The sequence below is a fragment of the Colius striatus genome, chromosome 10 (assembly GCF_028858725.1).
Source record: "Colius striatus isolate bColStr4 chromosome 10, bColStr4.1.hap1, whole genome shotgun sequence".
Taxonomy (NCBI): domain Eukaryota; kingdom Metazoa; phylum Chordata; class Aves; order Coliiformes; family Coliidae; genus Colius; species Colius striatus.
In genome coordinates this window covers 30,351,670-30,376,481 of record NC_084768.1, presented here as the reverse complement: position 1 = coordinate 30,376,481, position 24,812 = coordinate 30,351,670, and the positions used below count along the sequence as shown (strand labels likewise).

Below are 24,812 nucleotides of genomic sequence, written 5' to 3'. Positions count from 1 at the left end.
GCAGCACATGCCTCTCCCTCTTCCCTTCCCAGAGGATGGGTTGTAGGGGGGCAGGAGGCCCCTTGTGTCACACAAGGGCCATGGCAGCACCTTCGCTGCACCTCAGCCATGGGTCAGCTTAGCCCTTCTGCCCTCAAATAGAGAGTGGTGGGGTCCTGAACACATTTCTTATGTGACATGTTAGCATTAGAAATACATGTGGGGGAAAAAAAAGTGAACTGAGAGCCTGGGGGGAGCTGCAAAGCCCAAGAAAACTCCAGTGGTACAGAGGAACATCACAGGGCTCTTCCTACTTCCCCAGTATCACATGGAGCCTTGCTCAGGTGCAGGGTAGGTACCCTCTAAACCAGTTTCCCCCTTGCTAGGCAACTTCCCCTCAGCAGGATCTCAAAATTAAGAGACAACATTCACTTTGAGTGAGTTTGAGGGAGACATTACAAGTGTCAACACTTCAAAAAGAAACTTCAGAGATCCCCCTCTGTCTACAGCAGCAGCTGGCCCTTGGGAGCTGTAAGACTGCCAAAGTCAGCAAGAAATACATGATAGAGAAGAGAATCAACATTTATTTATCAAACTTCTTAAAATACAGATTTTTTTTACAAGTACACATAGTCCCTTCTTTTGTAGAAAAAGCCAGACTTGCCACAGATGTGCAACAGTTCAAGCACATGTGGAAGAGGTGTAGGTACACTAGAAAGCTCTCTCTGTGTGTCTGGTCCAATCACAGCCTGCCATTGCCACTAGCAAAGGGCCAGATGGTAGACACAGCTCTGGGTCCTCCTCCCCAAGCCTTGCAGGGGTGTTTCCAGCACTGAAAACCCCCACAGTGGGCCTTGAGGACAGAGGGGCCACAGTGTTCACTGCTCTCAGCACATGTCACCCACACACCTTCTAGAAGAATTAAAACAGTGACACAACCAACCAGACACGACACAAGAGGAGACTGCTTGTGCACCAGGTTTTGAGCTGTATTTACTTCAGCCTCAGGTGCTTGTTGGCTTCTTCCCCCAGTTGCATGGCAGCTGCCAGGGCATCCACAGCTTCTGTAAAGGAAGACAGGAGTGACAGATGTGGTGACTGACCTGGAAGCTGAGCTCCCCAGTCTCACTGTCCCTCTCAGCAGAGCTCTGCAAGTGCCACCCAGGGAAGAATCATGGTTTAACCCATGAGCAACTAAGCAGCAGGCAGCCACTCACACACTCCTGTCCTCCCAGTGGTGTGGGGAGCAGGAAAAAAGTAAACCCCATGGCTTAGGATAGAAACAGTTTAGTAACTCAAATGAAATATAATAAACGATAAAGATAATAGCAATGAAAAGGGAGGTAAGAGAGAAATAAAACTGAAGAAAAGCCAAATGCTGCACAATGCAACTGCTCCCCACTCACTGACTGGTGCCTGAGCTGTGATTCACCCTTCTCAACCAACTCCCCCAGTTCTTGTACTGGACAGGACATCCTATGGCATGGAACAGCCTTTAGGCTAGTTCAGATCAGCTGTCCTGGCCATGCTCCCTCCCAGCTCTTTGTACACCTCCTTGCTAGTAGAACACAAGAAGCTGGGAAGTCCTTGACTTAGGATAAGCAGTGCTGAGCAACAGCTAAAACCTCAGTGTGTTACCAACATTGCTCTCACAGTAAATCCCAAACACAGCACTGTACCAGCTACTAGGGAGAAAATTAACTCCATCCCAGCCAAAACTAGGACACCTGCCTGGCCCCATAGAGACCTTCAGCTGTATTTGTTCATTTCTACTCATTCAACAGTTTCAAGCCTGCAGTTGATGAATGAAATGCCACGAATCTGACCATGCCAGAGAGCCAGATTTCCTTGGCTTGTAAGGCAGAGGGTAGCAGGGCATTTGCTACCTTCCATCCAGCCCTATGCAGTGAATAGAGGGATACAGCTATTGGGCTGCATTTGAGCTGGAAGGACAGTCAGGGCTGTGGAAGACAGACATTACTACATCAGCTTAACAGTTTGCTTTGATGCCACAATTTCCAGCTTCATAAAACCTCAAACCCTTGACCCTTTTGGGGTGAAGGCTGTGCCAGCTATAATGGCTGAAGTGGCAATCAATGGCCCAGTTATGGTAGCAGTGGCAGACAAGTATTAGTTACCAGTGTAGCTTCCCCCTGCCAGCTGGGGGGGAAGTTGTGTACCTGGTGTCAGCCAAGCCCACGTACCTCTCTTGCTGCCCCTCCACCACTGGTGCAACCAGCACGAGGGCAGGCAGCGCTCAGGGAGCAGGCAGCAGGCTGCCATCCTCCTGCAGAGCTGGCAAGTCTCCTCACTGGCTCAGAACTGAACAGTCAGAGGGATTTTGATGCACATTAATCACTGTCTACACTAAGGCAAAAGCATGCCAAACAGTGCTGGCAGATGTGGCACCTCAGCATATGCCTGGAAGATGCTTGTTGTAAGTGGATGGGTGTTAAGGTCAGATATCCATGAAAACAGGAGTGGAAACTGCAGGCACATCAGTTTATCAAAGTCTGGGGTTTTTTTTTGGCCAAGGCAAAAGGTAAACTGTAGCACTTAACTAGCCAAACTGACTGCAGTTTGTGTCTTCTGTTGATGTTCTGCTCAAACAAAGGCAGTTTTGTATGGCAGTGCAAAGCAAGTAGAAGTTATAGGCAAAATTTTACTTTGGAAAGTGCAGACAGCAGGAGATTTTTGATCTGTCCTGAGGAAAAAGTGATCCAAACCATAACCTATGCCAAAGAACTGGGTGTCCAAATCCCCTCAGGTGTGCTATGCTACTTTCAGGTCTTTGATGAGTGACAGTGCTAGTCAGAGACAGGCAGTAACATACCTTTGACACTAAGCCAGTTCTTGATGCTTTCTTCTACCAACTGCTTAGCTCCGCTCACAAGGGTCTCGAGGTCATAGTCCACTCGCTCCCTCATTCCCAAGATGTAGTCAACTTCAGATATCTGTTTCTGTATTTACAGGGATAACAGAGATGAGAAATTGCCTTTCTGGGAATTCAATTAGTTTCTTCAAATCTGCCACACCAATCAAGAGAGCCCAGCTTCTGCAAGCACACCAGCCAGTGCTCCTTAGCAGCTCGCAGAGGTTGCTAGTTCTAGGGGAAGGGGGACCAGCTGGCCATAAGCAGGGAAACACCCCAGTTTAACCAGCTGGGCAGGAAACCACTGGTTGGCACTGAGGAAAAAGTACCATCAAGTGTAGATCAGTACAGCCCCCAGCCTGCCCAGCAGCACTTGGCTCAAGGAAGGCAAGCTGCCATCGACACGGCAAAGGCAGCCCAAGCAGACCTCACCCCTTCCACATACCTGTCTCACATCTCTAAGTTGTTCTACAAACTTCTCCTCCAGGCTGTCAATCTGAGTTATCACCTCTAAGTCGAGCATTTGGATAGAGCCATCTTCCTCCTCAATCTTGGAGAGCTGCAAGAAACAGTCAATTAAGAGCAGGAAGTTGTCGCCAGCTTTGAGATCCATTCAGCCCACCACACACACTTACATTGTATTGAAGTTCTGAGCCTTCTCCACTGGTCTCTGCTTCCTTGTTCTCAGTTTCCACCTCCATCTGGTTCTCTGCTTTGACAGATCCATGAGGGCTGAGCTCTTTCACTCTACAACAAGAGTTGTTTGTCACTCACACTCTTCTTCCAGTAGTTTCTGGGCTGCAGTGTCCCAAAACAGCCACTGCAGTCCATTTGTGCTACGCAAGAAACATTCAGCTACACTTAAGTTGCACATTACCACCCCCAGCACAAACTCACATGGGCAGAAACCCTGGAGAGCTGTGGGAAGGAAAGCTGAGAGATGTTTGTCTCCTTTCCCAATCTTGGGCCTCTCCTGGATAGAACTCTGCAAGTACACAACACTAATTTCCAGCAACCCCTTTCACAGGAGCTGCCTTCCACATGTCAGCTTGATCTGTCATGAGCAACTAAGAGTTATGTGGAAAGAAAACTAATAAGGCTGCTTTTTTGTAGAGATCCCCTGTGCCAGCATAGGTCTACAAGGATAAAAGCTGATGCCATGGTACTGGAGGTAGATGTCACATACCAGCTGGGCATTTAATTCCAGTTACTAGTGTCTACTTCATATTTGCAGTGAGTTTCAGCCTCTTGCCCCTTTGGACATCCTAAGAAGCCAATGGGCCCAACTCAAGTCTAGAATCTCACTGAAGCACATTACATCAGATGTTGCACTTATCCTGTACTTGCAGGTGAGCAGGAATGACTGTCCACCACAAGAAAAAAGCAGCAGCTTCAATCCAGAACCAAATCTGTGTTCCTGAAGGCTTAGGACAAGAATTCCCATACAGCCTTTCAGAATGGAATGCTTCCCAGGAAGGAGCCCAGCAGCACCTTATGAAATGAATGAAGGAAACCTACCAAGTCTGAGACGTGCAAGTGTCATCTTGTTCACACATGACAAAAGTCAGTTGCCTTTTTACTGGCAGCTCACCAGACAGGTGGAGAGGCATGTGAAGCAGAGACCAAGAGGCACTTACTGCTCTGTCACCAAGGCTCCAAGTATCAAAAACTCCCAGAGACTGAGGCTCAGTACCTGCAGGTACCCAAGGTCAACCCCAGGACACTCAAAACACACTCTCCACCATCTTAGAGGCCTTTATGTTCCCCACACCCTTCAGATTTCACCCAAGGTCTCCAAGGTGCCCTATCCTGTTAGTTAATACTGATGCCCATCAAGAACACCAAGTGCTTTGTATCATCTGTAGGGGTGAGCCAGGGACACATTCTTAGCACACCACTTTCACATGGGACCCAGAGCACCCCAGAAACAGGGCTTTATCCAATCTCTGTCTTGCACAAGGAACATCCAGGTTAGTTTGCTCCTAACAAGCAACCTCCTAATTGTCATTATAACCAATAACAAGAGAACTTCAGATTCCAAAGGTCAGAACAAAAGCAGCCAAAACAGCTTTAGCAGCAAGACTAGAATCCCCAGGTGAGAAGGGCCATTACCTGTCAGCGTATCTCAGCGTGTTTAAGGTGTACTCACAGGAACTCATGCCTGGAGAAATCATTGCTATCTGCAAACAGAACAGAATACCTCAGTGACTCCCACACCTGACTCTTGCTCACGTTAATGCCCTTTCAGATCTCACCAGGCAGCTGCAACACATTAGAGCAAAGGGGCAGACAGAGTTGAGACATTGTCAGATGCACTTTTCTAAAAAGAAAAGTGTGGGACATGCCAGTGGCCATGTCCAGCCTTCCTATGGCCAGTGTCCACCCACTGTGCTGCACCTTCCACAGGAAGCAGAGCCCTCAGAGCACACCAAGCTCAGCTCTCCCTGTACCAGAGAGACTTCTGCAGCCCTGCTTCTGTTGGGGCTGGTGAAAGCTCAGTAGTTTTTGATCTCCATCACCATGGGTGAAGGGAAGAGAACAGAAGCTGACTTCAAAGTGCCCTCACTCTAGAGTATGCAGCTACTTGGTCACATTGCAGAGCCCATGAGCAGTGTACATGTTTGTGCCACGTGCACACTCACCATACAAGTCCTTGAGTTTGATCCTATGAAAGAGTCTCTCAGCACTTGGGTCAGCTTGCTCTCCCGGAAAGGAGTGTGGGATTTGTTCTGTCCTAAAGCTCGGATACATTCCTAAGGAAATAAAAGGTCTCATGAATGCAATATCTGCATCTCATCTCAGCTTGCAGAGCTGTTTATCAACCATCAATTGCTGGTAAACCCAACAGGCTGGAGAATGGTCATCTCCACTGCTCTGTAAGTACTTCATAGCATTTTAAATACACTCCAGGCATCTGACAGCTGGTAGATGCATTATATGTAAAAAAGACAACTTGAATGGTGCTTGAAATGGCTGTACCAGATTCTGGCCTGAGAAGAGTGCACTGCTTTCCTGAAGACATTCTAAGTGGAAGCACAAGCCACTGTCAGGGTTGTTAACATACTGAACTAGGATCTTTGCACTGGAAAGAAACAGAGCAGATGACCCCAGAGGTGAACAGAACCCATGTGCTTATTAGCACCCTTTTCTCTCAGAGCTCACCTTCAAAGCCAGCAAGCTCTTATTGATTTCTGCCCCTTCCATTCGTGTCTGCCGATCAGCATTAGCTGTGTCTGCACCTCTCTCATTTCCTGCCAGATCCACCAAGGAAAACTTGCCCAGCAGTTTCCCTCTGCAGCGCAGCAGGATTTGGAAGCAGGCGTGTGAGCGCGAAGAGCTGGTGTTGGCAAACGTCTGCCCAGATGTCCTACAGCAGAGAGGCAAGTGAGCCTTGGCACGGTCACAGCAGATACAACAGGGCCCAGCAGCACTAGACAACACCTGCAGCTGTTCAGTTGAGTTGTTTAACCTCCCCAGTTCTCTCATACGTTAAATACCTCAAGTTTGCACGAGCTGTGGAATTACCTGTGATAAAGCACAGGACTGCTGTGAGAAAGATGAACCTGTGCCCCAGTTGTAAAAGTTTAAGGCTGTTTAATCTGCCTGGCTACACAGGGATGCTTCTGACTGCTAATGCCTTACAAGCATTTGGAGCTGGCAGACATACCCTTCAGCACTGCATCTCCCTGCCTCAGAGCAGCCCACATATCATTCTCCTAATGTATCTGCCATTACCCAGTAAGCTCAGCCAAGCTCCCTACTGAACAGCATTAGCTGTGCTAGCTACCCCAAATTCCCTTCTCCAGCCACACCAACCCGGCACTTCACCTCTGCTGTGCAGCTGCACCTGCCCCAGCACTGCAGGACACAGCTGGAGTTCTACAAGTTACCATAAGCCTTCCTGGGAACTTGACTATCATTTATTCCCTGGGAAGGCTGGCAGGTTCACTGACTCATCTGCATCCCTACTGCTGGGGGAAAGGGAAGGAGGCTGTTCTGAAGGCAGGAGTCCAAATTGTTAAACAGCTCTTGGCTGAACTGTCAGCCAAAAAAAAGCAGTAGTGCTAAATGAGCTTTCAGGATGTGCATATCTGCATGTGCAGGGTAATAGAGAAGCCAAGGTGTTCTCATTTGCCTAGTCGTGTCTCCATAGTGGTTGCAACTTCACTGAGGCATTTAAGATTTGGTAATACAGATTTTCATCTCTTAAATAAAGAAACCAGTATGACAGCAGAGTTGCCCCAACCACAGCCTTCCTGCTGGGATGAGGAGCCAAGCCCTCAGCTGCCCCCTGGCACCTGTTCTCAAGGATTCTTTAGACAAGATCCTTGAATGACATGCAGCATTGTTGCCATTGGAATAGCTCATCCACGCTGCAGTTAAGCCAAAGCATTTTTGCAGCTGTAAGTTGGTGCCAGCTGCTCTCCCTTGACCTTAGGAGCCCACAGGGAGCTACTTGTCCTCCTGTAAACTAGCTGCTACTTCTAGAAGGCAGCTAGACTGCTCAGTTTAGCTGTGGCACCATGGCAGCCATCTACCCATGTGATTATTTCCATATAAACCATGAACTCTGCCCTTCTCTATGGAAGCAGGCTAAACCCATCCCTGCTGTAGCCCTTTATCCTGTAATCAGCTTGTATTCATGCAGAGGTGCTGCTCACTGCCTGCCTATTAGTGGGAACAGTAGGTCTCGAAGCACCAGCTGCAGACATGATGTGTTTTTTCTAGACATGTAGATACACCAAGACATGACTCCTTATTAATTTTAAGGCACCAAACCTGTAGGCACTGCCCATCTCAATCATTTTGGTGACATCCTCAGCACAGGCAACTTGTCTTTCTTGGAGACCAACAACCTGGACCTGCTGCTTGCCATCCTCCAGAACTCGTAGCTTTGCCTTCTTGTTCAAGAGATCAAACACCTGTATTCAGGCAACAAGATTGGGGCAAATCCAAACAAAGTCTCCTTTAAGTATTTTGCATTGTCTTTCTAGAAAGCTAGAAAGCAACAGCAACTTCAACACAGCCTTCCAACCCAATTCCAAGGACAGCAAGAACAACAGACTATACAGAACTACAGAAACTGGTACATTTCATTCAGCTACTTCCAAAACATTCAGCCAAGTCAGGTCAAGATTTAGAAAAACAAAGAGTCTTACCTTGCCATTGTATATTTCAAAGAAAGTTACATAGACTTCCAGGTGCCGATTCTTGTACCTGGGCTGGTTTAGAAGGAGGAAGACATCTTGGGCTGGTGAGGAAAGGCAGAAATGTAGTTAACTAAGATGTTCTTCTTGCTACTTGGTCTGCTTTCAAATGTTGTGCAGCCATAACGCAGTGTCTAGCAGCTGAATAACAATCATCCTAAACAAAGGCTGATGCAACAGTTAGTGCTGTGTTAACATGTGGAGAACAGCTTCAGCAGCTGCTTCATCCAGGGACTGAAATCACAGGGGATAAGGAAGTGACTTCTAATGCCACCTGCCAACTGCAGCCCTTGCCATCCCAGGGGATCATTTTGAACAGGCCTGAAAGAGGCATGTGTTTGTGTTTCAAGTGCTGCTTGTGGGAAGCATAGGAAATACACATCCCTCAGCATCTGCATTGCTGCAGTTTGGAGACAGGATACCAGATTAGTCAACCCAGTGCAGCTTTTCACAATTAGGCTTTAGGCTTGGAGCTGAAAAGCAAAGATTTTTCCTTCAGGGCTGGTCACAACTTATTTTCAGCGACTAGCACACAGTTACTTGCTTCAGCTGCCTTACTGCAGACCAGTTTCACAATATGTCTTTCTAAAGGAAGGCAGAGGAGGTCAGGATTTGTGGTGCTTTCTAGTCAGTCTATCAAGGAGGGGCTTCTAAGCATCTGTTTTCTAAAATCATTTTGGATATGTTAAGGTGTTTGCATCTAATGCTAACAGGAAGAAACTGCATACATTCACATGCTTTCTATCAAAACCAGGTAGGATTGTGTTGCATTTGAGTCAGGTATTTTCAGACACCATCCCTGGTCTGAGGCAAAAGCAAAGCAGAAGAATCAAAATGGTTCAGCACAGCAAATGCCAAGGTAGAAAATATGCCATATCTTAACCTCAAAACCAAGTATCTTCTGGTGAGTTAAGTGTGGATTGAGAAACTTACAGGCTGGATGGGAAATGTTTTGTGAAACATGAAAAAGCAATCATACCTCCAGCAACAAATACCATTACTTGTTACCGAAAACACAAATACTTCATGTATCTTTTACTGGAAACACCTTAAACAACCACACTACTCCTGATCTTATCTAGGTAAGAAAAACAAGTACTAACTTAATTTTGCTATCAAAAGAATGACCAACTTACATGCAAAAGCATAGATTCCCTTTGAAGCATTCGGTGCTCTCCCAGAGAAATCTCCACCCATAGTCTGTGAAGGAAAAAGGCCAGAAGGTCAAGGTGTGGTACAGACAAGTCAGGCTCCCTGTTGATAGCCCCAAGAACACGCTAGGAAGTTACCATCTATACGTGTGGATGTCAGTGGGATGATTCGAACACGGTGCAATTCGGGATAAAAATCAGTTTGCTGCTTCCCTATCAGTTCAGAGAGCAGATCTAGACTATGCAAAACAGCAGGTGAATGCCTGTGAGGCTCTGCAGCACAGAGGCAAAGCAGTTGTTCCTTCAAGAGGAAATACACTGCCTCGACAGTGCAACCAAAGAGCCTCTGGTCAGAGGGAACAAAGCGTCATTTTTTTAGGACATGGGCTGAGTAACATTTTCACTGCTACTTGCAGAAGCTCATGTGTGATACCAAAACACAGACAATATCTAACTCCTTTGACCAAGGCACCTTTAATCCCAACAAAGTCTTCAGTTGGTGCTATCCTGGTGACTTGCTCTACCACTTTTAAATGATTGACTCTGATGTAAAACAGCTCAGTCCCATGGCACATGCTCAATCTACCTGAATTTAACAGGCAGCACTCCTGTCTCAAGGCACAGCTATTGTCCTCACACTAGTTCTGCACTTTCTGCAAGCAAAGTAACTTCATTGTCTACACTTTTAGTGCCTTACAGTTGTATTCCTGTAATGATGCTGAGGTGAGCAGGTTTGTCTGCCCATTCCAGTGAGCACAGCCCACTCTTATTGGCCCAGCCTATGTCCAAACTTTTAAAACTTGCCAAATTTCCTTCTGGATTAATGGAAGAGATCTACAGCTCACTGCATAGCACTAAGGATAGGAGATCCTAGTTGAAAAACCTGCCTCTAAGATTGGAATGACAGTAACTGTCTGATCACTCAAACTTGCCCGCTAACCTAGCCTAGTCCAGATCCCTGTGGTTTGAGGCAAAGGCTTCTCACAGAACAAGACAGCAGATTTCACTCCTCTAGCATCCTGTGAGAGAGGAGGGTTTCCCACTGTCTTTCCAAAAGAAAAGAAGTTACAAAGACAACATAGTTGTTGATAATTTAGAGTGGACAACCTTGGAGGCAGAAAACACAATCTTCATGTCTCTTGAAACTGCAACAAGTAGCCTGAAAGGAGTAGTTGGTGAACACACTGATTTGCCCACTTCATAAGCAACACCAGATCACTTCAGTACTTATGTGCAAAAAAAGGCTTGTTCTTTTACAACCTCTGAAGCCTTTGGAATGCCTCCAAGCTCAAAACAAAGGTACAAACAACAGCCTTTGTCTCAAATGGAGGCTAATATACCCACTTTGCAGACTGGAGGTAAGTGTTAGTCATGGCTACACTGCTAACATGTCAGGACATCCTAAGTCTTTAAAAAGCCAGGTGGGAAGGACTTCAGTGATATTTTACTCAAAGGAAACCCATTAATATGGAAAACTACAGAAAAAGAAGATCAACAACTGGCAATATAGTGGCTTTAAGACAATAAACCCAAGATCCAAACTCCATATACAACCCTATTCGTTATCAACATCAAGGAGCTGTAAAATACTTTAGGTAAAGCTAGAAAATTTGAGACTGGAGCAAGAAACTTACGTGGGTCTTGCCACTGCCTGTCTGGCCATAGGCAAAGCATGTCGCCCTCCCACCCTCAAAGATGGTCTCTACGAGAGGTCTGGCAGTGAACCTGGATGTTCAGAAGGTAAAAGACAGTTAAGGCAAGTATTTCACATCTTGCTTCATTAGTTTTCCTTAAAAAGGGAAATAAAAGCAAGTCCTTTGGAAATCAGCAAGGGTTTGCCAAAAATAAGCTTTAGACTTCTCAGTCGTTTGGTTTCCTTCAAAAATGATTTTAACATTTCAGGTGGCAGTTTCTTTCCCTCCTTTTATCTTGACAGTTGCTCCCAGTGAGCAGAAGGCATTACCTGTACACCATTTCGTTAGAAGAGAATTCATCAAATGAAAAGTCAAATCTAAACGCTTGGGTTTCCAAGTATTTTGTGAGGTCCAGTTTCTGCTTTGGCTCGTGCACCAGCAAGACACACTTGCTTGGAACAGTGATCACATCACACTCCTTTTTCAGAAGTTCTGTTGACAGAAAAGACCCTCAGTTGTAACAAGGATAACCAACATCAAACTGCTGCCAGAGAGCTGCCTTGTCAGCACACTCACCTTGTTTATTGAGAGGGCGCTTCCTCACACAGACACAAATCTTATGTTCTTCTGGCTAGAAGTATGAAAGCAAGTAATAATTATTTCCCAATCACAATCACACCTACTTAGTTATTACTGAAAGAGAGTCCATGCTCCCTCACATCTACTTTTCTGGATGCTGGTCAGAGTTGCCTCTGCTACTGATCAGACCTGCTGAAGCAGGGATGTAAGTCTTGAAGTCCATTCAGTGCAAAAGAAACACTACAAACAAACACTGTGTAGGGTGCTCCAGCATGTTGGGTGGAAATGCTGCTATGCTACACAATATTTGGGGCACTTTCTGTATCAAAATCAGTAAAAAGTTCAATCCTTGGCCAGCTTCCCAGCAATAGCTGTGATTAAGTACTGCAACTATGGTCAAATTTAGGCAAACCACTATTCTCATTTGACCTGGAGCTCTTGATGGATGCAGCAAGTTCAGCTCTTCGTGCAGCACAGCTACACAACGTCAGTTGAGTGTCAGAACATGCTTATTCCATTGGGTGCGGCAGAAAGCAGGTGACAAACTCTTCTTCTGTCACACAGCGACATGGACACAAGCAGCTGGTTCTCAGCCCCATGGGATGCAGGCAAACAACCCATCTGGTGTTCTAACAGAGTTCCTAGTTTGAACTTCAGTGCTGCACCATAACAAAGCTTTTGGTGGACAAGGACTACTCTTTGTCAGGTATTAAGCAACACTTCCTCCATAATTGCCAAAGGGCCTCAGCTGAGCCTGGTCTTTCTAGTTTTTGAACTCTACTTTTGCCCCTCTGCTTTTTGGCATAGTTTAAGGTTACTTCCTATACAACTTACATATGATAATACTTCCTGTTATAGGGCAGCAGTCTGTTTTATCTGATACCCATACCTACAAGCAGTTCACCTACTATGCAGTAGGCTCTGAAAAACACCAATGTCCCCACATCAATCATTGCACCTGCAACATGTCCAAGTGCAAGCTCTTTGCTAGTGACATATGCAAAGCAACACAAGGCAGGTTAGTCCCAAAGAGGGGAGGGAAGTGACCTCACACATGTCACCAAATGCCTCAAGATCAGAATAGGCTCAGAGGATTGTCAAGGTGCAGTGATGCACCAAATTGCTCACATGCTAAAATCTTCAGTGCAAAATAAAGAAGTCTGTGTACAGACTGCAGTCAGCAGCCTCAGTAATTACTTACAGGATCAGTTAAAGATATTGGCTGGCAGTCTAAAGTTGCTCTGAATTCCTCAATCATCCGTGCAAACTCCCAGTTTGGACAGCTGCTGTCAAACTCCTGCATGGGAAAACCATGGATGGGAAGGTAATTAACGTGTTACAGCCAAAAAGCCTCAGAGCCTACTAAACAAGCAGCTGTACGCAGTCAGAAACATTTCACAAGGTTCAGAATTTTCTGCAGCTAGAGTTAGTCCATCCTTATGTACACCTTCACAAGAACAAAGCCTGGTTTGGTCTCAGCTACTGTGATACCCTGCCCTATAGAATTGCCCCTCCCTGGTGTATTGCAGAGTACTCCACCTGTGCACGTTTTGTCCTGACTTCGCTGTTTTGAGCTCTCTTTTCTTCTCTCTTGTTTTTCATTTTCTCCATCTCTTTCACAATGTTAGATCTTCTCTGAACTAGATAAAGTAAGAACATTTCCTTGGATTAAATTTTCATACTAGTTTTTAAGCCCAATACAGACATTAAGACTTTTCCAGGTGGCTGATAGAGTGGCTTGCACAGGAAACAATCCTCTTTGGAAAGATAGTAATGAATTTCACAACACTTCCTTCCCAAACCAGAACCACCTACCACAGAAACTGTTTAGGAAGTCACACTAGCACTCTAAAGCAGAGGCAGCATTTCTGAGGTGATACTGCAGGAACAGAATGGCATAGTTGGAACAAAAATACTCCAGATATTCAGCCTTACTGCCAAAACCAACTTTTCAAAGCAGCAATCCCAGAGTGATGCACTGCTGCCTGGTGAGTCCTTTCTTACTCACAGCTCTCTGGTACCTTGGTTCATGGGCAAGCTCGTCCTAGCAGCATGCAGATGATCCTGTGCACTCTCGTTTCCATTTGGCAGTGCAGCTTCTGAAGCACAGCTTGGCCTGCTAGCCCAGTTGCAGCCAGCTGCAGGAAGAAGCCAGACCAAACACAGTAATTAGATCCCAAAGATCAACAGTAATGTTGTAATTGGTAAAGCCTCATGGACCACAGACATTCCTCAACTGTGATCCTGGGGCAGGAGTGAGAACTGGCTCAAATCTGTGGCAAGTCTGCAAATATGAATTTTAATCCTTCACCCATCACCAACTTTCACTCCAAGACACAAATCAAGACAACACCACCTAGACGAGAAATTCGTATCAAGCCTCTTATTTCAAGGTCTTTGCAGAACGTAATACACAAGGCATGCCCTCAGCTCTTCACAGGTCAGTCTAGCAAAGATAAATAACTAGAATTTCATCATTCAACTGGGCTGAAGTTCTTGCTTTACTCCACCAGTGTCACTACAACTCCTACCAGTATACTTACAGAGCTTGTTGTCAGCAGTATCAAGTCACTTCCCGCTCTAGCCCTGTGACTGTCACCTTATGCTGTTAAGCAGATACCATATCCACCCATCCACATACAATTCCAGCTCTCTGGCTGGCTAATGAAGCATATAATTATATAACAACATTGTTTCCAAAGTCCTTGGAGAGCCCCTTCAGGAAGGAGCCCTGGATATTTACATAGTGGCAGATCTCTAGGCCTCTCTTGTTTCATGTATGAAGGAGTAGAGGATGCTCATCCCTCTGGGATTTGCAGTTTACCTAATTAAACGGATACAAAGCATCTTGCATCACAGTAAGAATTCACCAGGTTTTCTCCACTCACCAGGAACCAACAAATTGTTTCTAGTCTGTGTAGCACAGGGATCCAATCTTATCTCATTTTCCTGGAGGTCACACCGAGGTTCTATGACAGCACATATCCTGGACCGCCCAAGAAAAGCTTTGGCAAGAAGGAATTCAAGGTCAGCTTCACACTTCAGACATTCAGACTATTTGGAAGTAATCAAGTGCTCACAAAGTGCTGGACAAGATGTGGATCCTTCTCTGGATCTCTGATTCATTAGCAAAGTGCAGGACAAAGCAATGCAGGTGGGTGAAAAGTGACCATGAAATGGACCACTACAGAAATCAGTTCACCCCAGATTTGCACTTCCAGATACCACTAAGGAAACACTCATATGGCAGTTCCAGAACCTTAATATTTAGGAAGGAGGAAGTTACAAGCCAGGGAACTGGGCAGTCTTCTCAAGCTTCACAGGAGCTAACTGCAGACAGCAGAACTGGCCACAAGTTCTGGGCAGCATCACACCCACCATGACAGCACCTGCACACAGAGTGTGTGGTGTGCAGCAGTAGCTTGGAAACAGCTCTGCAGTTGTCTACCCAGCTCCATTAACTGACCTGCCTTGAGGCAGTCACGACTTTACCATGTCATTTTACTTGGCAATTCACAAAATTTATAAGGAGTTTTCCATATTGAAGGGAGAACAGGATACTCTAGTACAAAACAACTTCTCACAAAGCTTCTTAGACTACTCCCGCCTCTCTGACGCAAGGGAAATTGTACTGTTGTCTTCTGGTACCAGCTTCCCTGCTTTGCACCACATAGAACAAGCAGCCAGACAAGACCAGGTGTTTTGTTTACAGCTCAGCTGGATGAAAAAGGACAAGTTCTGGCTAACTATACACTGAAGAGAACCATTATATTAGCAACCCTTCAACCTCAGCATGTTACCAATAGACCTGTAATGTTGGCACTTGCAATTCAAAAGGCCAAAAGTCACCTAATAAGCTAGAAGAAGGCAGAAAACATGAGAGTTTTCTAACTCTTCACACCTCAAAAAAAAACAATCCCTTCACAATCCCACACTTTGATATCTCTTATCTTCCCTTCTGGCTTTTTGTTCAAAACATTGTGCCAACACACAATCAGGGAACTGCAGCACAGCAGCTGCCACTTTGGCTGCCTGGCCTGAAGCATCTCCAAGAATAAAGTCATAGTTCTTGTCTAGGGGGACTGTTTGAAGAGAACACATCCATTTGTCACCACTAGTTTGTTCTTGCTCTTTCCACACTCATTTTGACACTTTTAACCTTAATAACTGCCACCTACCTTTTGTGGTTTGTGGCATTTGCAAAACTCCATATGAAACTTCATCGCTCCCTGCCACATTAACTGCCTAGTGACATTTAAAGCACTATCAAGGAATAATGCTGCAGAAAAGGGCAACATGTCAACAAACCCCATCTCACAGGAACAGGGCAACAAAGTTTCTGCACTTAGGAGTCCAAAACCTTGGTCTGAGACAGTATGCTCTTCAATAAATTGCTTGAGGGAGCAGCCTTATGATGCATTAATGTAGAATATTATGGCTACAGTGACAGACCACCACTGTTTCACAGGGCTACAGCAGAGAAAAGAACATTTTCTCACCTTTAGGGGGAGCTGGGATTCTTGAAAGGGTTGTTCTACGTGTCTGTTTCTGGAAAACAAAGAATGCTGTAAGCTGCAAACACATAGCACAGCATTTCAACAACAACAACATTGCTATGACAAGGATTTCTAACCAAACTCTAAGACAGAAAAGACAAGTTAGAGACCTCAAACTTTAAGACTGAGGGAATTATTTATAACAAGACCTATACTGTTGACACTTTAAGGAAAGACTAAATCACTTTAAAGCACTTACCTGTAGAGTTACATTCTCTTGCACAGGAAGGTTCTCTTTCATGTCTGCAACAGGTGGCTCTTCTGATAACTCAGGATTTATTTTTATTACATCCTCAATCCCAACCTACAAGAGCAAAGGCAGGATTTTAGAGAGTGAAATACTGCTGCTACCACTTATAGCTTTTTCCCTTTTTTTAAACCTTGGCTTTCAGTACAGGCAAACAAATCTGCCCCACTGCCTGCCAAACATTAAAACTACCTGGAAGGGCAAGACAGTAGTTCATATTCCATTTGAGTAGTCTTGTATGTGCAAATATCCTAGAAGAAATGTGCTAGTTAAGCCATTTACCCTCATCTGCCAAACACCACGCAGCTCTGCAGGTGCCATAGAGCACATTTAGCATCAACTGCTTTAATCTCTTACTGCTAATCTCAGTAAATCTCAGCTTCTCTGCGACTTGAGCACTAGGAGGGCATTAAGTGTCTGCTGTTGTGACTGCACTTACTGAAATAAACTTCAAGAGCTGCTTAGGCTTTAGGAAACAAACGATTCAGCATTTAATCCCCAAGTCAGTTCACTTGCATTTTCACTCGCTATTGTAAGAGATTTCACCTAGGGCCAGCTGCCTGAAGTCATAATCCTGTCTGCACTTCATCCTGCAGTGCCCTGGCACAGGCAGCCAAGGGCAGGGGGTGGGACAGGGGTCAGGCAGCCACAGGCAGGCTCAAGCACTAAAGGCAGCAACTCTACCAAGTCAATTTTTCTAACCCTAACAGAGGGCTGGAAAGCAGATGAGGTTGAAAGCACATGTACACAAAAAACTCTAGTATTGCAGCAGCTTGCACTGGAAGTTACCTAAGAATGCAATGAAAGCATCCTTATAGGGAGCTGTTGCATTCCCAAATAACTTTTAAATTACTTGAATAAGAGTCAATCAAAAGGGCAAAAATCAAGCAGGTGAACCTCTGTGAAGTGTAGAGATACCACATTCTAATGTCAAGAGAATGAATCTATCAAATTTCATGTATAATGAGTCTGTAAGTATGTAATGGTAAAGTAAATTATCTCAGAAACATGTATATGTGGTCAGGATAATATGAAGTGTACATATGTCACATTTATAGGAAACTGATGGATCTTGAAGTATCTTCAAAAAAAACTTGACATCATAACACCTACATGTACCATGGCCAGCAATTCTACCTGAGCCTGCACATTTAAATAGCCTAAGAACCAGTTTTAATGAACCAACCAACAGCAACTTTAACATTTTAACTGAACTCCAGCATATCTGTTTCCAGAGAAACCACCAGGTCAGGCATGTTTGCTCAGTTACCAAAGGAGATTTTTAAAGTGTCAAGAACTCAGATGCATTGACCTCAAATGCCCCAGACTCTTCCACATCTCATCTCACACTGTATTTGCAACAGCATAGAGATTCAGGAAACCAAACTAAGCCCTTCTAACGGGGCCTTTGTTAGCAGCACCTGAAGTCTTAAACAAAGCCTGAAAGCCATCGCCAGAGACATGAAAAGCCTATAGAGTGGGGAAGCCTGAGACTCAGGGGCCCTCAAACCTAGGGGCAGGCAGCACGGGGAGCCTGACACCCGCTTGCTCACTCTGAAAGGGTAGGAGCCCCGGTTTGGTACAGCTCTGCCTTATCTTACCTTCATACATTTATGTCATTACTTGAACTACAACATTAAAATAAGCACAGAATCAGCTGCAACATCATAGAGGTGGGTAACAGAGCTGTGGTTGGGATGTGCCTGACAAACTCTTGGCTTCCCGAGGCGCGCACCCAACCAAGGCCTACGAGGGAGGGAAAGGGGTGGGGAAACGACCTCCCTTCGCTGGGGACTATGGGAACACAGGGCCAGCACTCACCTCCTTGCCCTTAACGGAGACGTCTTCTACCCACTCCACAGTCACGGAAGACCGGTCCGCCTTCACCGTCTTCACTATCGCCTTGTGTATCATACCTGGAAGAGGCCAGCATTGAGCCTCAGGCCGCCGTGGGGCCGGGAACCTCCGCGGCGCCGCCCCACAGCAGCTGAGGAACCCAGCGAGCATCCCGCTCCCCTCCGCACAGCCCTCACCATTGCTCCGCTGGATATTAACGAGGACGCCGGGGCAGATATGGTGGTAGACGCGAGAGTCCATGTCGCGGCAGGAGGAGAGGAGCCGTCTCACACCCGCTGCGCTTAGTCCCGTCCGGCCGTGTAACCGAAGCTGAGCAACCGCCGCGGATTTAAACCCGGCGTGCCGCGGGGCCTACCGGGAAAAGAGGGTGGGAGCGGGGGGAAACACTACAACTGCGCATGCTCTGCGCAGGACGACGGCGCGCAGGAGACCTCTGAGGAAGAAGGGAATGCCGGGAGATGTAGTTCGGGGCAGCGGCGCGCATGCCCAGTGCATCCCCACTTGCCGCAGGGTGAGCAGTCTGTTTGAAAGGAGAAGGAACTCCGCGACCGCCGAGGTAGCGGGTCGGAAGCACAGCATCACTCTGTTTTTCACTAAGTAAAGAGTAGCTCCACCGAAATGGAGCCTCAAAAAATTACTCGACACTCGTGCCTGTTCCTCTCCACGGAAATCTTTAGTAAAAGGCGAAAGATTTATGCGATATGAAGAGAAACCAGAGTATGCCCCTGTGCCCGCCCCCGGCGCGCTGCCCGCCCGCCCCACGCCGCACAGCTCAGGGCGAGCAGCGCCGTCCGCCCGGCCCCGCGCGGCCCCGCGGCTCCGGTCCGGCCTCGCCGCGGGGCGCGAACCCTGCGAACACCGACGGCCGGGCGGCACCGGCACCGGCGGGGATCGGCGCGGCTGGGATGGAGCCGCGGTGCACCCTGGCCATGCAAAGCAGCCGCATGCTAATGAGCGACGTGCCAATGACGCGTGTGCCACTGAGGGGCCGGCTAATGTCACACGTAAAGGAAGCGGGGTGCGAGCAGCCAGCCCGAGCTCAGCTCACTCCCCCCGGGCGCGCCGGTGCCTCGGCAGCTCTGCTGCACCCGCATCCCCACGGCGCTGCCGGCTCCCTGTGATAGCTCAACCTCCCTCGGCAACGGAGCATCCGCAGACGCGGTGGAAAAAGGGTGGGATTAGAAGAGCAAAGAGGAGAAACTCGTGGGTTTAAATATAAGGAGTTTAAAGCAGAACGACACTAATGACGGGCTGCGTGGAAGTGAGGCAAAATAGGGCCGCGCGAGGACAACAAGCACCTAAGCGGGTACAAACACGACATCCCTACTCGCCCCCGACCGTGCAGAGGCCGTCGGCCCTTGCGCCGCATGCACAAAGACGCACAGACACAGCGCACTGCGACGTAAACAACCCCACTCATCACAGCTCTGTTTTTCACCAGGTAAAAAGTAGCTCCACCAAAATGGAGCCTCAAAAAATTATTCGACACTCGTGCCTGTTCCTCTCCACGGAAATCTTTAGTAAAAGGCGAAAGATTTATGCGATCTGAAGAGAAACCAGAGTATGCGGCTGCTGCCGCTCCCAAACGTCCCGGCCCGCAGCTGTCGCTCTGTCGCACACGGCGATCCACGCCGCTCCCGCCGCTCCCGCCGCTCCGGGCCGGCCCCAGGCGGCGCACGTGAAGGTGCTCCCGCGCACAGCTCCGCGGCCCGGTGAGCGGCGGCGGCGGCGGAGGACGCGTTACCGGGGCCGTGCCGCCGTGCCGCGGGGCACTCTGGGTATGCAAATGAGATGAATACTAATAAGATGTATGCCAATGAGGCGACCTTGGTCCGCTCTCTGCCTGCCTCCCGGGCGGGCGGGCTGGAGCCCGGGGCTGCTGACACCCGCCGAGGCTCAGCCCCGCCGCCGCCGCCCCCGGCCGCCATCGCCCCCCCCCGCCGCCGCCGCCGCCCCCGGCCGCCATCGCCCCCCGCCGCCGCCGTGTCGCTAGGCAACAGCACGCGGTCCGCCCTGGCGGCGCGGTGACGTCATCAGCTCGCGAGAGCTCTCCGCGCCAAACCGCCCCGTGAGGCCCCGCCCCGCCTCTTTGCGCCAGGGCCGCATCATGGGTGAGTAGGGTTGCTGTGGGCCCGGACGCCATCCGCCGCCATCCGCTCGCTGCGCCTCCGCTGCGCGCCCCTGCCCCTTACTGGGTGACAGCGCAGGGTGCTGCCGGCATCCTCGCTCCGCCATTAGGGGCGGCCGCGACGGCGCCGAGTCGCTGGCGGGGGAAGGGTGTCCAGGCCCAACATGGCGACACGGGGGAGGGTGATGATGGCGGTGTGTGCGGACGGCCTGGCCTTGCCGTGCCTTCCAGCCGTTCCCGAACGCTGGGCTCGCCCTCGGCGTTTTCTGCAGGGAATCCTGCGAATGAGGTGGGACGGCTTTTTTCTGGTGACTCAGCAGGACGGATGGGGTGGCAGTGGCCTTGTGAGACTTGGCTGGTCGCTGGGGCCTTTTGGGAGACCTGGGAGGTGGGGTATGCCGGGGGGATAGGCCTTGTGTCTAGCCCTGCTGGAAACAAGGTGGTCGAGGTGGATCTGAGTATCAGTGATGAAACTTCTCTGACTGCTGCATAAGGCTGAGTGCACTGTGCGGATATCAACCTTGGAGAACTGAGGACTCAGAGCTCTGCCCTGCCATGGCCAGGTAGGCTCAGTGCCAACCTCTAACCACGCTGCTCCTCATACAGGTATCTCCAGGGACAACTGGCATAAGCGACGCAAGACTGGGGGCAAGAGGAAGCCCTACCACAAGAAGAGAAAGTATGAGTTGGGGCGACCTCCTGCTAACACCAAGGTGGGTGGTTTGGAGAGGGTGGTCAGTAGTTGTGTTTTCAAACTAGATGCTGCTTATGTGCTGTTAGAGGCTTAAATATATGCTGTGTTTTGTGAATAGTTAAATATCTGTCACTGCTTCTCTAAAAGGTATTTTTCCTCTAAGCGTGCAGAAAACAGCGATTGGGGTTTTTGGCAGTAAGAGGCAATTGGAATGATGACATTTTCACCTTAGGTAGATACAACAGACCGTTCTGGTCCTTTACAGTATCTGCCAGTGCTGGGTTTTGTCATAGTTACACTGACCATGTTGCCTTTGAGCTTAGGAATTGTCAGGCTGCTGCAGGAGCTGTGCAGTGTTTCCAGCAGCACCGACTCTCTGGTGTTTGTTTCTCACTGTAGATTGGCCCACGCCGGATTCACACAGTGAGGGTTCGTGGTGGAAATAAGAAGTACCGTGCCCTTCGGTTGGATGTTGGCAACTTCTCCTGGGGATCGGAATGTGAGCACGTCGTAAGCCTGATGCGTTGGAAGGGAAAAGCCTTTTACAGCTCTGCTGATTCCTAGTGCTGCTTCAGAGTTAGAGGGATGATGCAGGCATGGACTTTTAGGCTGGGGTTGGACATGAATGGAGCTTGCAGTGCTGGTTCTGAAGGAGCATACATTGTGATGATAACTTTGACCTTATGTGGCCTTAGGAGACTTGGATGTCTGCTAGGTTCACAGTGATTGGAGTGTCATAGTTACCCTGAGTGATATGCTGACATTACCTTTTACTGAGGGAGAACTACAGGTACATATAACCTAAATATGGGTAGTTCTTCATGACTGCAACTTTTTAGTGATTGAACGCTTACTGAGAGCTACGTGATGCTGTACAAGAGAGTAAGGTATTGAGGGTTTTGTCCAGGGACCATGCCTGCTCAGAAGAATCCTTAGCACATGCAGTGTGCTTCATACTCCTCCACTAAGGAAAAGTGGGAAGCACAGAAGTGAGACGGGAGTTTGTAGTGTTTACCCTGAGCAATGTGAGTTTTCTCTGAAAAATCACACAACTTGAACCTGGGCCTGTTCTCTGTTAATTCAACTGAACAATCAAATCCAGCAGCTAAGATTGAATGCCTCAGGTGAGTCTTGAAGGGTGAAAACAGCATCTCCCCCTCTTGATTTACCCATAAAAAATGTTTTCTGGTATGTGTTGCAGAACAGTCCCCTTCAGCATGGCTTAATTCAGTAACTTTAGGGAGTGCATACAAGATTGAGCCCTGGGTGCAACGTTAGTGGGCATCTTCCAGTCCAGAAGTTTATTTTTGAGCCTTATTTGTGATGAGTTCAGCAAAGCCACAGATCCCAGGTTTTCACCAGAGATGAATCATGTTTGTCCTAGCAGCAGAAAGTTGGACTGATGAAAATCAGATGTATCTCTTAGTTAAATTAAACAGAGTGCTGGGGGACATCTGATGGTGTGATGAGTGTGAGGTGCTGTGGGCTGTATTCTCAGCTGTCAGATCACTGTGGGTTTGAATCATACTCTTTCTTTTGGAAGGCTGCACTCGCAAGACCAGGATCATCGATGTCGTCTACAACGCCTCCAACAACGAGCTGGTGCGGACCAAGACCCTGGTGAAGAACTGCATCGTGCTGGTGGACAGCACCCCGTACCGGCAGTGGTATGAAGCCCACTATGCCCTGCCCCTCGGACGCAAGAAGGGGGCTAAACTGGTATGTCTGACCTTATCACTGTCATTGGGACTCCCTGCACGGAGTACAGGCTGGCTAGGGGCAGTGAGCCATCAGGAGAGGTTGATACCTGCCAGAACAGGGCAGAGGCCCCAGCAGGGATAACATTGGCTGGTTGGGCTGCATTCCTGTGAGCTCCCAGGATAGGTCTGAGTCTACTGATGAAGCGTTGAGTACCACCAAGCTCTCTCTGAGGCATCTCACCCCTTTGTGCACAAGGACCTGCCTGTTGATCTCTGTGGTCTTCTAATGATGATACCTTTGTCCAGTTCTGCTACTGAAGGGAGAGCGATGACACCGTAAGATGCTGAGGAAGACTTTGCAGGTTGGGCCTTTGTGCTGGGGAGCGATTGCTGTGAGGAGCCTGGTTGCTAATTGAACTCCAGCATGTTTTTTAAGTGTTTTGAAACTGTTCAGACCTATTGCCTTTAGTTTTAAGATCCAAACAACAAGCTACTGGAAGATATTGAAACCCCAATGTGTAGCACTCGGCTTAAGGTCGTCTCCTTGCATTCAAAGCAAAGCAGTGTGAACTGAGCACTGTGTGCCTGGACTTGTACCACATCTGAGTGCTCTCCTTAGCTCTGGAGAGGGAAAGGGTGATCACTTTTGTTTTTCTGAGGAGGAGTCTGACCAAGGAAGCCTTTGCAGTTTGTTGGGCAGGGAGCAGCCCTGCCTGGGGCACTGTGCTTTGTTTTCGGTTGCATTTCTTGGCCTCAAAAGTGAACCACAGCACCTGGATCTGTGGTATTTGTACCTCATGAAGGTGTGACCTGGGCAATACAGTGCTGAGAATACCAGGGTCTCCTTGATGTTAGTGAAGAGCATGTGCACTAGCAGAAGGTGGCTGTATGCTTAACCTTGTGGCCTTGTTTTTAGACTCCCGAGGAGGAGGAAATCTTGAACAAGAAACGTTCCAAGAAGATCCAGAAGAAATATGATGAGCGAAAGAAGTTTGCCAAGATAGCAAATATTCTTGAGGAGCAGTTCCAGCAAGGAAAGCTACTTGGTGAGTCCCTGGGAAGGAAGCTGGGGCACAAACAGGGTGCCAGAGCAAATGAAAGTGTTGGTCTTGGAATGGTTTGAAGTTCATCTCACTGTGATAAAGCTAACTGCAGGGTGAGTGTTAGCTTCCTGCAGGAGTGTTTCTGCATCTTAAAGGGAACTTTTACCTTCCCTGGAGATACCCCACTTGTGGCAGGAAGGGAGAATATATCTCTGGAGCTTGAATTGGTACATGTCCCAGACAGGCTTCTGGGGTTGATCATTCCTGATTGGCCTTGGAGAAAAATAATGGGGCTCAAGCCTTGCAAAAGGAGCAAAGACCCGTGGGCTGCACTGTGTGTCAGGAAAATGACCTACAGACGTGTCACAGGTTTGACCAGTTCCAAGCTCTGGCAAATAGTTGAGTGTTCTGAAGTCTTCTGGTGATGAGACCTTTGTCCAGTTCTGCTACTGAATTTGAGCGATGACAGTTTGGAGATCTGAAGAGGACTTCATCAGGGCCTCAGCCCAGCAGAGCAGGTTCAAGAGCACAGTACCTTAGGGGGATGTGCTGAAGGCAGCACACAGACTGGTGTGTCTCTTCCTGTCAGTTACTCCTCTGTGCTTTTGCAGGGCAGTTGTCTGTGTAGTGGGGTAGTGAGCTACTAAGATATCTGTAACTGGATGACTTCTCCTTGCAGCCTGCATTGCCTCCAGACCTGGACAGTGTGGCCGAGCCGACGGCTACGTGTTGGAGGGCAAGGAATTGGAGTTCTACTTGAGGAAGATCAAGGCCAGAAAAGGCAAATGAATCAAAACTATTCTGCTGAGACAACGAATAAAACCCAAGAGTCTATTCCAGTGAGAGGCTCCAGTGTACTCATTTGTGCATGCAGGGTGAGGGGGTTTGTGTAGCTGCTCCTGCCTGTAAGGTGTGATTGAAGAAGGATCTCCTGGAATCCCCAAGTACTTTTGTGTCTCCAGGCAAGCTCTGACCACACATGCTCTCAGCTAGAACAGCTCCCTGGGTTCTAGGACAGTGATTTAGTGGGTATGATGGGACAAAACTTGGCTCGTGTGCAGAGCTTCCAGTACTGGAACTCTGTGAGCAGGAAGAGAGTGCAAATGTCCACCTCCAGTTGTGCACGTCTCCCTTCTCCTGTGATGTTGGATCTGCACATGCTGCA

At 48.0% G+C, this 24,812-nt stretch overlaps 2 protein-coding genes and 6 non-coding genes across 9 annotated transcripts; 5 read left to right on the top strand and 3 right to left on the bottom strand.

Moving 5' to 3' along the window:
• Nucleotides 1-545: 545 nt before the first annotated feature.
• KIF2C (kinesin family member 2C) lies at nucleotides 546-18,367 on the bottom strand. Of its 2 annotated transcripts, XM_062003670.1 has the most exons (21): nucleotides 18,259-18,367; nucleotides 18,047-18,141; nucleotides 16,178-16,282; nucleotides 15,922-15,970; nucleotides 14,311-14,427; nucleotides 13,444-13,560; nucleotides 12,962-13,062; nucleotides 12,624-12,719; nucleotides 11,420-11,474; nucleotides 11,173-11,335; nucleotides 10,844-10,934; nucleotides 9,195-9,258; nucleotides 8,011-8,102; nucleotides 7,631-7,773; nucleotides 6,014-6,218; nucleotides 5,494-5,604; nucleotides 4,964-5,031; nucleotides 3,487-3,598; nucleotides 3,297-3,410; nucleotides 2,813-2,939; nucleotides 546-1,043 (listed from the first exon to the last, which is right to left on the bottom strand). In XM_062003670.1, the coding sequence occupies exons 1-21, from the start codon at nucleotides 18,320-18,322 to the stop codon at nucleotides 973-975; spliced, it is 2,160 nt and encodes a 719-aa protein (XP_061859654.1). In that variant the 5' UTR covers nucleotides 18,323-18,367; the 3' UTR covers nucleotides 546-972. The 2 variants fall into 2 exon arrangements, with proteins under 2 accessions (XP_061859654.1, XP_061859655.1); XM_062003671.1 differs by lacking the exon at nucleotides 14,311-14,427.
• Nucleotides 18,368-18,688: 321 nt separating this feature from the next.
• On the bottom strand, nucleotides 18,689-18,803 carry LOC133626322 (U5 spliceosomal RNA). Its single transcript, XR_009819410.1, has one exon. It is a non-coding gene; the product is annotated as a U5 spliceosomal RNA (small nuclear RNA).
• Nucleotides 18,804-19,532: 729 nt separating this feature from the next.
• On the bottom strand, nucleotides 19,533-19,647 carry LOC133626311 (U5 spliceosomal RNA). The gene has a single exon (XR_009819399.1). It is a non-coding gene; the product is annotated as a U5 spliceosomal RNA (small nuclear RNA).
• Nucleotides 19,648-20,089: 442 nt separating this feature from the next.
• Nucleotides 20,090-24,486, top strand: RPS8 (ribosomal protein S8). The gene is made up of 6 exons (XM_062004008.1): nucleotides 20,090-20,193; nucleotides 20,817-20,923; nucleotides 21,304-21,403; nucleotides 22,448-22,623; nucleotides 23,521-23,650; nucleotides 24,327-24,486. Exons 1-6 carry the CDS (start codon nucleotides 20,190-20,192, stop codon nucleotides 24,434-24,436), a joined length of 627 nt encoding a protein of 208 aa, XP_061859992.1. The 5' UTR covers nucleotides 20,090-20,189; the 3' UTR covers nucleotides 24,437-24,486.
• Nucleotides 20,666-20,750, top strand: LOC133626316 (small nucleolar RNA SNORD55/SNORD39). Its single transcript, XR_009819404.1, has one exon. It is a non-coding gene; the product is annotated as a small nucleolar RNA SNORD55/SNORD39 (small nucleolar RNA).
• LOC133626319 (small nucleolar RNA SNORD46) lies at nucleotides 21,109-21,212 on the top strand. Its single transcript, XR_009819407.1, has one exon. It is a non-coding gene; the product is annotated as a small nucleolar RNA SNORD46 (small nucleolar RNA).
• On the top strand, nucleotides 22,885-22,957 carry LOC133626317 (small nucleolar RNA SNORD38). The gene has a single exon (XR_009819405.1). It is a non-coding gene; the product is annotated as a small nucleolar RNA SNORD38 (small nucleolar RNA).
• On the top strand, nucleotides 24,063-24,134 carry LOC133626318 (small nucleolar RNA SNORD38). The gene has a single exon (XR_009819406.1). It is a non-coding gene; the product is annotated as a small nucleolar RNA SNORD38 (small nucleolar RNA).
• Nucleotides 24,487-24,812: the final 326 nt, after the last annotated feature.